Source organism: Melanerpes formicivorus, unplaced genomic scaffold, assembly GCF_026170545.1.
Source record: "Melanerpes formicivorus ecotype bairdi unplaced genomic scaffold, bMelFor1.0.p_v2 SCAF_22, whole genome shotgun sequence".
NCBI classification, from domain to species: Eukaryota; Metazoa; Chordata; class Aves; order Piciformes; family Picidae; genus Melanerpes; species Melanerpes formicivorus.
This window is the reverse complement of record NW_027142374.1, coordinates 1,299,427-1,311,206: the sequence shown is the minus strand read 5'-3', so window position 1 is coordinate 1,311,206 and position 11,780 is coordinate 1,299,427. Positions and strand designations below refer to the sequence as shown.

Genomic DNA, 11,780 nt, shown 5'->3' with positions numbered 1-11,780 from the left:
GATGGCAGGACCCAACTCCAAGCATGCTGCTGAGTGACATCTTCTATTTTTCCAAACCCTCCTTAGATATCTTTTTTGGGTTTTTTTTTTTCCCCCTCATAACATCCAGCAAGTGAGCTGCTGACAGGAGCAGGATGGTTTGCCTGTTTTGTTGGGCGAGGCAGCTTGGCGATTCGGTAGAATACCAAATTTGGTAGAACATCTCCCACTTTGGTAGAAGATATTACAAACAACTGTGCATTTTAACACGTTTTCGCATCACACATCATCCATCCTGGGGAGGGAGGGAGAGCAGGAGGGAGAGAGGGTGGTGGTGGTGGTGGTGATCATTTTCTGCAGACAGCTAGCAACGCTTCCAAGAATGAAAACGTTCGTCGAAAGATAATGAAAAGCAGACGGTTTTTAGTAACATTTTCATTTTGCATGTTTAAATATTTATAACTATGTTCATAAAACCACATGTTTGCTCTCCTAATGCACTAGTGATTGTGTTTATGAAATGCAGTATTTCTCCCATGCCCCCCCCCTTCCTTGCCTCGGCTTCTCTGCCGGGCGCGACTCGCTCACGCCGAGGCACTGACGACAAAGCTTTCATGTGAGGGGGGGGAAGAAAAAAAACACAACACAAAACCAAAACCCAACAAATAGATTAAGAACAGGTTATTCCTGAAATCTGATATTTGATTACTTAATCTGAGATTATGAACAGAAAATTACTAAAAAGAAGGAAAACCAGCTTTTTCAGGACACTCGGGAGGTGCTCTGAAACTTCGTAAGGGACATCTACGCTGCCTTAATTCTTCCCCTGCAATTTCTGGTCCCATCTGGGAGGAAACTATTTCTTAGCCTCCAGCAAAACAATGAAATCTGGAAATGAAAGTACTGATCAAACTAAAATGCTGATAGAAATGATCATTTTTCCCCAAAACACTACTTCTTTTTTTTTTCCCCCGCCTCCTTAGCTTGGCTGAAAGTTAAATGACAACAAAGAACTTTGCTTTAAGACTGCGGTGGCTCCAGTTTGTGTTAAAGGTTGCTAAAAAGCTGCCACAGCCTGAAATTGAGACCACTACACTTAAGACTCAGATGTGAGCAAACTCTTGTTCTTCTCTGTCCTCTGCTAACACACACCATGATGCACCTTACATGGTCTGCTCTGGTGTATTAAGCATGGCTGCAAAGCAAGGCTGGCAGAGCCCCACAGAGCTAGGGACCCACGGCAGGAGCCAGTGAATTCTTTATCACATCCTAATTCTCCAAAAGGATCTAAGGGAATATGCAGGTCTTATTATTTACCTTTTTTTTTCATTTGGAGAGTTTTGTGGTGGGTTGTTGGGTTTTTTTTAACACCTCCAACCTGAGATTTTTGAAAGGGTCAGAGAACTCCTCTGAAATCACATCCTCGGTAACACCAAGAGGGTGGTGCTCTTATTGTAGTCTCAGCCCAGCATCCTTCCAAAAGTCCAAGGGGTATCTCCAAGGTGCAGTTTCACCTCCCTGGATCTTTTCTCCTGCCTTCTCTCTCCCCATCAGCAAAGGAAAACCAGGGAAACAGATAAAAACAGGAGCAGTTTGCAACTTCACACTGGTACCTCACATTAAAACCAAAAATGAGTGGTGCAAAGCCACTGACCACTTAACTGCATTGGTTTAAAACGCTTCTGCAGGCCAAGATTTAAAGTGAAATATCAATTTTACTGCTTCAGCATTGCCAGTTCTGATGATACCATCAAGTAGCTTCATTTTGCAGAAAAGAAGTCAAGCTCCAGAGTCAGGCAATTAGATGCAAACTTGACTTCCACTTTAAAACACAAGTATAGACCTGTGTGGCACTACAGCTGTCACCACACCAAAAAAAACCAACCTAACACCAAAGGCAAAATCAAATCTGGCTACTAAGGCTCACAGCACTGGGGAAAAATATAGTAAAAAAGGAGGAAAAAAATACGGGGTGGGGGGGATAAAAAAAAAGATGCACCTTTTTTGGTTCCTTTATTTTGTCAAATTAAGCAAGTCCATTTCAAGGGTGCCTGGCGTTTAAAGGTTTATGATGGCCTCAGCGAGCTCCTGCAGCATCTTCTTTCTAGCAAAAATAAATATGATGGGAAATCTGAGTCTTCTGGGGAGTAGCTGCCTTCCCCAGCAGCAAGAGCTTGTGCACCAGTAAGCAGCCAGAGTCCAGTCCCCGCAAACTCTGCATCCACCCGCTGGACCTTTAGTCACAGAATCTGCTGCATGGGGATTTTCCCTCTTAATGAAAAAAAAAATAGCACTTGAATCCAAATTCAGCTTTTCCTACAGTTAAGCCTGAGTTTCTCTTCCCTGATCTCAAGTTTTACTTTTTCCTTGTGGTTATCAATAATTAATGAGAAGCTCAAGTCCACGGACTGAACAGGATGACAAATGCAAACAAAAGAAACATTTCTTTTCAGCCAGAGGAGAGTGAAGTGGCAGAAACCCTAAATTCAACTTCATTCTACCAACACAGGTAAAAAAATCCAAACACCAAACAAATTTGGGTTGGGGGGGGAGGGAGTGAACAAAAAGACCAACATTTTACCCAAAGGGTAAAGGAATTATGCTTTGTGAGCTATGGAAAGCAGCAAAAAATACTTACAAAACCCCCAACAAAACAAAACAATCCCCTCAAAAAAAACCCCAACAAACAAACAAACATGAGATTTTGCACTGGAATAACGCCTTAGTCAAAGTGGGAGGAATTTAAAGAGAGAAATTAGTAGATAGCTTTATTTAAAGCAAATACTCTGTTCTGATTCACTGCCTCTCCAGCCTTGCTGGCTCTAGCTGTATTTTCTGAAGTGGTTACTCTCCACAGCATACAAATGCAGCAAGCCCATGGCTAGCAGAAACCCAAATCCTGACGTTTCCTAGCCTGCTGCTGTGACCCTGCCAGCTAAATGCCACGTCCTAGACTCTGAATAAAGCACAACACTCATTTCTACTGCAAACCCCCACTCTGCTCCCTCTGAAGCACGGGGAGTGGTGACAGCCCTGCACCTGCCTGGGCACAAGCACAGAGCAAAACACTTTTCAACCCCCACCACAATACCAAGCCCTGTCGATGTTCCACTTTTTTCCTGCCCACAGATTAGTTTCTGCCCAAACACCAGAGATGGAGCTGCTGGAAGCCAGGGACTCGGCCTTCTCAAAAGCTTTGGGATCTCTGCCCAGCCCCTTGCTCCACCATACCAAGCATCCAAAAAAACCTGCCCAAGAGCCACTCTGTATCTGCAGGACCACCACAGGCCCAAACTGGGATTATACAACGCTCTGAAAAAGGAGAAAACCATGGGAATAGCTCCGTTCTGCACGTATCCTTTATGCTCCTCGGCCATTAAGCCTCTCCAGCCTCTCTTTCCAGCCTCAGAACTGCCGGTGACTTTTCCCCTCTCCCAGTTTCCCAGCTGTCCCCAGGTCGTGCTGCTCTGTCCAGTATGCACAGGAACAAATCTCCAACCTGCAGGCTGCGTCTCCCTCGAAAGGAACCTCACGTATCACCCATTCAACCATTTCAAAGTCGAGCTTTGGCAGTTTCAAAGCTGCCACTATTGAACAAGTTGCCAAAACAAAATCATTCAGCTAAATTCTTTTTTCTTTTTTTTTTTCCCCCCTCCCCCCAGCCCTTTTTATTAAAGTTTCTTTTCACACAAACATTTGAAATGGAGAAACATTACCAAAGCAGCAACTAAAAAAAAAAAAGGGAAAAAAAGAATCCAAGCAGCACACAACCCTCTTTACCAAGAATAAAAAGGAATCAAAACTAGCTTACTATTAAAATGTGTCTGTGCCTCCTCAAGACAGCTGCCTCCCTCTGTTTCTGCATGGCTAGGACAGAGCAGATGTCTGTAAAGCCACCCCAAAGTGTCTCCCTTAGCAGGTCTGCAGGGCAGACCTGGCTTTGCCAATCTCACTCACCAGCATTTTTCACTGCCTGCAGTCAGGTTCAGGTGAGCCAGGCACTTGCAAGACCCAGATTATATTTTCAACCTATACAAACAGCACAGTGAGGTTAACCAACTGCCTTACTTCAGGGGATGGACAGATTAGTCAGTACAACATAAATTATTTCCTTCGGCACACTCCCCAGTGAAACTTCATTTCTGCAGAGAACTGCAGGTTTTCTCTTAGCCCTTTTCCCTCCCCAAAACAGGAGAGCATCTCTGCAAAAGTATTTTCCCTGGAGTTCGATCATGCCAACTGCAGAAATAACAGGAATGATTTATCAAACGGTCATGAAAGTTAGGCTCAGCTGAAAGAGCTGCTGTCAGCACGAGGTGTTTTTTAAGCTGGGAGTATTACCTTTAAAGAGAAATAAAATAACAAATACAGGCACACAATACTACACCCTACCCTTCAGAGTTTCACAGCTACTACAGGAACTTCATTCCTGGTGCTGCAACACCAAGACACTTGACCGTAACCTGATCAAACGCCTCAGGACTCTGCCTTCACCGTATGCAAGCACTAGCTGCTAACGGTAAGCACAAAGCTTGGGGGGAGAAAAAAGTATTGTTATCATAGGGTTGCACCAGACACAGAGAGAGATATGCAAAAACACTGCCACCGAGGGAATCCAAATATTCATGGCTCATAAAGCGTGGTAGAGAAGGACTGGCTCCAGCTCATTGCCTGCCTTTGCCTAGATTCTTTATCACACAATGAGTCAGTGTTGCCCCTTTTAGAAACCAACCCCAGTTCTGTTTATCTGGGGACAAATCCACCTAATCCCGCTGCTCCAAGCAAAGCACAACAATTTTGAGGGAGCTTCCAGTCAGGGGGAAGATAGCAGAACGCGTCCCCTTCTCGTAAACAGTCCTAGGACTCTCCTGGGGTGCAACACGAGACCCATTATTAACGCCACACTAAAAGCTGAGCTAACATGGCACCTGCTCTGCCACTGCTGTCCTGCCCCAGCCAACTCTGCAATGTCTTCACCCATGCTGTGAGCACAGGGGATGTTCACAGGTCCCCACTGCCAGGCCCTGGCACTGAGAATCATGAGCTGTCACCCCCAACTCACAAAACCAGCTTGAGAAATCTGGGAAAGAGGATCTTTCCCACTCTGGGATTCTGCATATCCCTGTAGCAGGCAGGAGCAAAGAACTGAGCTTTTTAGATGCTTTTTACAGCATATCCTTGCTTATTTGTCCATGAGAGCTCAGGACTCGGCTGCAGGGTGAGGCAGCTCCTCCCTGGCCTTCACCCCAAGGTCTCAGGGACAGCAGCAGTTGTGTTGGTGAGGCAGAAGCACTACACAGCCCACAGTGCCCACCAGCACAGCCTGAGTGCTCAGAAGACATGGCCCTCCTGCCCCCACAACAGTGCTGGTGCTGAACCCTGCGTTTTACAAGCATTTCACAGATAAACGAGTCCCAAGCCAATCTCAAACCTCAAATACATGCATCAGATGTTCCTGCCTCATCCATGCCCCATTAGCACAGGGAACTACACAGAGTGGCTGAAGGAAGAACCCTAACCTCAGTGGGGTGCAGACAATTTTCTCCCCCCTTTACCATACTGGCTGCCTGGGGACGCCCCAGCTCTCTACCCAAAAAAAAAAGCCAAATGATCCAGGGATGCTTCTTTCAAGTCCTTGCTATGAAAATAGCTGGGGCTGCGTTGCGCGGGGTAGGGGTAGGGGTAGGGATGGGGGAGTGTGGAGAGGCAGGCAGGAGCCCAGGCACACACAGCACGGCCAGTGGGCCCCGGGGACCACTCAGAATCGCTACGGGGCCGGTGAAAGCCTCCGCATTCAGCCACCAGCAGGGCCGCTCCCCCGGGCGCCCGGAGATGCCGCACCGCCTCGGCCTCACTTGGATGGGGCTGCCCAAACCGGACAACCTCGACCCCAGCAGATCCTCTCTCCCCCAGCTCTGGATCGGTGTTTCGGCGGCTCGACAGCAGCAGCTGCCCGGCGGTACCCGTCCGGGGGTTGGGGGGGGGGTGTCCACCCGCCGCAGCCTTGCGCAGCCCGCACCTCCCAGTAAACCAGTAACGGAACCGAACCTACCGGCACCTTTCCGAGCCTGGCGCGCTCCGGAGCGACGAGGACACGGGCCAGGTGGATGTCCGAGAAGAACCGAGGGCTCTGCTCTTTCTCGCCTGCCGCGGTGCCCGGCGGGCCCGCTCGCCCATTCCCGGGAAAAGGCGCGGGTCGGCAGCGCCCGGCGTCCAGCTCCGGGGTTCGGCTCTGCGCACAGAGAGAGAAAGACTTCGCAGCAGATAAGAAGCAGAGATCCACGTCTGGCCAAGGCACCTCGAAGAGAGCGATTTTAAAGGACCGGGGTAGGCAGTGAAGAGCGGGAACCCTGCCTGTACCTTGGGGTGTTAGTATTGGGGTTTTTTAGCTGTGCAGCCGCAGAGGCTGTGCCTCCCTTTTCACCTGCCTTTTGCTGCCTGATAAACCCTTTTTTAATATATATAAATATTTTTATTTATTAGAAGGAGGCGAGGGTAAATTTGTTGAAATGTAAACTTTAAAGCACGCAAAGCTTCGCGGGTTGCTTGCCCGCGCGGACCCTGTGGCAAGGTTGGAAGCGAAGGAAGGGGCCGCCCCATCCTCTCGCACTGCCCCAAGTCAAGTTCAAGATGGGCCCCCGTCTGGGGTCTCTCCCGGTCAGCGAAGGTCCGGAGGCCGTGGTGCGAACCCCGGAGCTAGGGCCAGCCCAGCGGTCCCTGAGGGAGGTTGCGGCTGCAGAGCCGTACACCCGGGCTGGCCGCACTCGAGGAGCACCGGCGGCGGTCCAGTGGGACAGAAGAGCGTCTGCAGCCCCGCCGGAGTCCGGTCGCCAGTGGCACGGAGGTTTGCCGAGGGAGGGTTTGGTTTCCACCGTAGCTCTGGCTGCTTGGGGTGGTGCTGGAGGAGAAATTTCTCGGGTGAGACGTCTTTGCTCGAGCCCTTTTATCTCCGGACGGCGGGGCGGCTTTTCTGCATCCTAGGCAGAAACAAAACAAAACAACCACAACAAAACAACCAGGCGATAACGCAACGAGTCCGGCGCGCCGCGAAGTCGCCCCTGGGTCCCCTCTGCTAGCAGACTGGGACCGAGCGGGGTTCTGTCCTGCCCGGCCCTCGTATCCCCGCGGGATCTCGGTACTCACGGTCGGGGCCTCCCCGTCGGGGCTGCCCGCAGCGCTGCTCCTCCCTGGGCGATGCCGCGGCACCGGGCCCCGGCCCCTGGGGAAGGTGGCGGGGGAGCGGAGCCGTTGGGCGGCGGAGGGCGGGGACAAAGGGACAGGAGGGGGGAAAAAAAAAAACAACAGCGGCGAGGAGGAGGCTTCATGCGGCATCGCCGTCCCGAAAACAACGGCCCGGCCACAGCCGCAGCGCCGAACCGGGTCCGCGATGGCACCCGCGGCTGTTCCGTCCCCCGGGGGGAGATCAAACCCAGCGCTTTCCAAAACAATAAACTTTTAATGCTAACGCGGTTATAACCAAAAGCTGTACAGAGGTGGAATTAAATTTTTTTTGTTGTTGTCGTTTGTATTTTTTTTTTCCTCTTGTTAGAAAACATTATTATTTTTTTTTCTCCCCCATAAATATTGTTCAGTTCCCGGCACTTTGTATCAATAATTAAATTACGAACGATAAATATGGCATCATGGATATGTATTTACAAAAGAAGTTATTACAAAAAGGCAACTGTTATACTAAACGTCACAATCTGGGTAGAATTAACACCACATCCTCATCCTGAAAAATACTGACCGACCCCATCAGACGAGAATACATTCACAAGTGTAATGCTTGAAGAGAGAAAGAGAAGAGCAGAGGAAAGAAGCAGCAGAAAAGAGCTCGAGAGGAAAGTTCAAGACGTAACAGGACTTTGGCACGGTTTAAGACTGTGTAAGTTTAAACAATCACCACTAAGGCGAAGGAGAATTTTCATCCTCATGTCAACATCTCACCAAAAGAAGGAAAAAACCAAACAAAGTAAAGATTTTTCTTTTTTTTTTTTTTGTCTCAAAGTGGGGAATCAGAGGAAGAGGGACTGGGGCTGGGAAGAGAGAAAAAAAAAATCAAAGAAACGACTGCAACTGCAAAAAAATGACCAAAAAAAACCAAAGAAATATCCAATCCTGAGAAAAGGACATGGCTAGTCCAGCGTCTGGGCTTGCAAAAAAATAGTAATAATTATAATATAATAATAAAAGATTCCCCTCCGGGTCCTGGCATTTAACTAGATGTAGCCCTATACGGTCGTCGGTGTGGAAACTCCTTTTCCGTGGCAGCAATCTGCAGTTGGCTTGGTTTGTCCTTTTTTGTTTGTTTTCCTCGTTCCCAACTCATTTGGTCCAGTCTCTGGCCGGGCAGCAGCTGCCTTCACACATACCACTCATTAAAATTGGGGGGCAGTCCAGGGTTGTGGCCGGGGTTACTCTGAAGGGTGGCCGGCAACGTTTTAGTGGAGTCCTTACTGCCGGCGGAGCCCACCGCGGGGGGGGTAGAGGACTCGTACCCCGAACTGGCGGCAGGGGACGAGTCCGACCCCTGGGATTCGTGCACCTAAAACCAAGAGACAGAGATGGGAGCAAGCTCGGAGGTTCCTGCCACCCCCACTGAGCCGGGCTGCGACGATCCCCCGCACAGGAGGAACAACGGGGTCCGGCGGCTCAGCCCCTGCCCAGCCTGGCCGACCACCCTGAGCACCAGCGGTAAACGCCTGATCGGCTGCGGCCACTTCGCTGCACCCTCCCGGCCGGGGGAGCTGCGGCCACAGGCCAGGCTGCCTTTTTGCACAGCCCTCCAGCACCAAGCCGCGCTCTAGAAGCCGGGCAGGGCTTGCACTGGTGCAAGCACAAAAAAAACTACGCGATTTCCCAGGGCTGCGCTCCAGCCACGGCCTAGACACCGGGGCCGGCTCGGGCCCGTACTTGCGAGCGTGGAGCGCTGCAGCGGGCACTGCCCAGATATGTTCTGCCCCGGGGAGTCCTGAGCACACCAGCGACTGAGCAGCCCTCTTCAGGGAGGAAAGAGCTTGGGGCACAGGGGTGATTACCTTCATATGTTTCCTAAGTGAGCTGGGGTGGGTGTAGGATTTGTCGCACACCTTGCAGATGTAGGGCTTGTCCGAGGTATGGACGTGCATGTGTTTCTTCCTGTCGCTGCTGTTGGCGAAGCGCCTGTCGCAGCCCTCAAACTCGCACTTGAAGGGCTTCTCACCTGTGAAATTCAGAGAGGGTGAAGGAGTTTTTTCCCCTCTCCATCCCCACCTGCCTCCTCCCAGGACAGCCTTTGCCCCGCTCGCCCCACCTTAGAGATGGCACAAACACGGGGGGGGGGGGGGGGGGGATAATAAGAAAAATTAAGTGAAAGATGGTCAAGAAGGGTTTGTTATGTGCTGGGATAAATTCGGGTCAGCCTTTATTTTTAATTGATCTCCCGCCAGGCCTGTGCTGGGCTCCGGGCGGGGGGGCACAGCAGCCGCGTGAGCCCAGCGAGGGAGAAGACCCGAAATAAATTCAGAGGCTCGGAGACTTTTACAAGACATACTCGAGCAGCCAAAATCCATTTGCTTCCTGCCTTCCCCGCCTCTTCCCTCCACCCCTGCGGAGAGCTGAGAGGAAAACGGGGCTGCAAATAAAAATACTTTGTCAAAAGTATCGCCGATTTAATTAGGAGAGACGCCAATCAGGCCTAAAAATAAAATAAAAAGGAGCGGAAGTCACAGAAAACGAGATTTCATTAGCATTTCTATGGTTCCCTCCGCAGAGGCGCGGCGCAGGGGGCCGAAAGCAGCGGCAGCCGCCGGTCTGTGCGCGCAGCCCCGCGGAGCCGGGTGAGCCGGATGGCCCGATTGGGGGGGGGGGGGGGCACGGGCCTCACCTGTGTGCGTCCGCTTGTGAATCTTGAGGTTCTCGGAGCGGGCAAAGATCTTGCCGCAGCCCGGGAAGGGACAGGGGAAGGGCTTTTCCCCCGTGTGCACCCTAATATGGTTCACCAGTTTGTATTTCGCCTTGAAGGACTTGCCTTCCCGCGGACACTCGTCCCAGTAGCAGATGTGGTTGTTCTGCTCCGGCCCCCCGACGTGCTCCATGGTGACATGGGTCACCAGTTCGTGCATGGTGCTAAAAGTCCTGTCGCAGCTCTTTTTGGGCCGGCTGAGCTGGCTCTCGTCAAGCCACTTGCAGGACAATTCTTGCTTGATGGGCTGGCGCATGTACCGAAAGAAAGCCCCCGGGCCGTGGTGGTGATGGTGGTGGTGGTGGGCCGCCACGTTCACGCCCATATTCATGTTCATGTGGTTGTAGTTGTGGAACTGGGCGCCAGCGTAAGGGTCCGTGCGGGGACTGGATACTGCCCGGTAGGGATCCGGTCGCCCGAAGAGGTCCCCGCGTAGCCCCAGGTGCATCTGCCCGTTGTCCACATGCCCGTTGGGGGACGTGTGGCTCGGGCTCTGCTCGTGGAGCCCGGGGAAGAGCAGGTAGCCCGGGGTGTCCGGGATGCCGCCGGGGCCGTGCAAGCCGCCGGGGGAGCCGCCGAAAAGCCCGTGTTGCGCCGTGCCAGAGGCGGCATCCGCGATGCCGGAGCCGCGGTTGCGGAACAGAAAGTCGCGAGTGGAGTTGAAAGCGGCGGCCCCGCCGTAGGAGGGCACCTGGCCGGCGTGGTGATGGTGATGGTGGTGGTGACCCAAGGCGCTGGCGTAGCCCGGCGCCTGCGGCGTGAACGCCGAGCTCTGCCCGGCGGCGAGGTCGTGCGGGGCAGCGTTCAGCTTGAAGGCGGCGGCGTGCGAAGAGTCCCCGAAAGGGCCCAGCCCCATGCCGGCGGCAGCAGCGTCGCGGCCCGGCATCTCGTGGTGGCGGGGCGCCGCGAAGCCGCCCACCCCCAGCGCCGGGAACTGCGGCCCTCCGTCCAGCAGCATCGTCATGGGCGCGGGGCCGTCGGCGCGGCGACCGCAACCTGTCCTCCCTCCCCCCCCTCCCTCCTCTAAAAAAAGTACAAAACCACCCCAAAACGCACCCCCAACCCTCCCCCCCCCCCCCCCCCCCGCACCTCCCCTGCTGCGGAGCAGGCGCGGCCCCGGTGCCGCAGGCGGGCAGCGAGGCGAGAGCACCCCCCGTCCGATACACACACAAAAAAAAAAGAAAAAAAAAAAACAAAACAACAACAAAACCAGCCCCAAAAAGCCAGCCACCCGCCCCCAGAGGCGCCCGCCCCCCGCGCCGGGCCGGGCCGGGCAGGGCGGCGCAGCAGGGCAGGGCGAGACGCGGCGCAGCAGCACACCCGCTCCCGCCGTCGGGGCACTGACGGGGCGCCCGCCCGCGCCTCGCACATAAAACCAACTCCGGGGCCAGGCCGCGCCGCGCCAATGGGGAGCCGCCGGCCGCCGCGTCACCTGACCCGCCGCCCGCTGCCCCATTGGTGGCGCGTTACTTGATTGGCACGCGCCCCGCGCCGCCGGGGCCGCTGATTGGAGCGCGGGCCCCTCGCAGGTAAAACGGGGGGAGGAGGGGGAGTGGGTGTCAAACGACACACAGACACAGGGGGACGCTGGAGGGGATGGGGGGGAGCGGCGGCGAGCCCCGGGACCCAGCGCGCCGTGCTGAGTGGGACAGCGGGCGGGCACCTCCGTGAGCGCACGATGCGTGTTCCCGTGTCCGGCTGCATGGCCGTGCGCGATGCCCCCCGCTGCCACCGTCCCCTAGCGCCCTGCTGCACCGTACCGTTCCCTCCCCGCTGCCCCGCGGGCCGCTCGCCCCGGGCGGTGCCGACAGAGGGAGGTGTAAAGCCGCTGCAAAGTCACCGCGTTACTTCCAAA

At 53.6% G+C, this 11,780-nt stretch overlaps 1 protein-coding gene across 1 annotated transcript; it reads right to left on the bottom strand.

Moving 5' to 3' along the window:
• Positions 1–7,294: 7,294 nt before the first annotated feature.
• ZIC3 (Zic family member 3) lies at positions 7,295–10,916 on the bottom strand. The gene is made up of 3 exons (XM_068151797.1): positions 9,848–10,916; positions 9,021–9,184; positions 7,295–8,527 (listed from the first exon to the last, which is right to left on the bottom strand). Exons 1-3 carry the CDS (start codon positions 10,887–10,889, stop codon positions 8,345–8,347), a joined length of 1,389 nt encoding a protein of 462 aa, XP_068007898.1. The 5' UTR covers positions 10,890–10,916; the 3' UTR covers positions 7,295–8,344.
• Between the last annotated feature and the right edge of the window lie 864 nt (positions 10,917–11,780).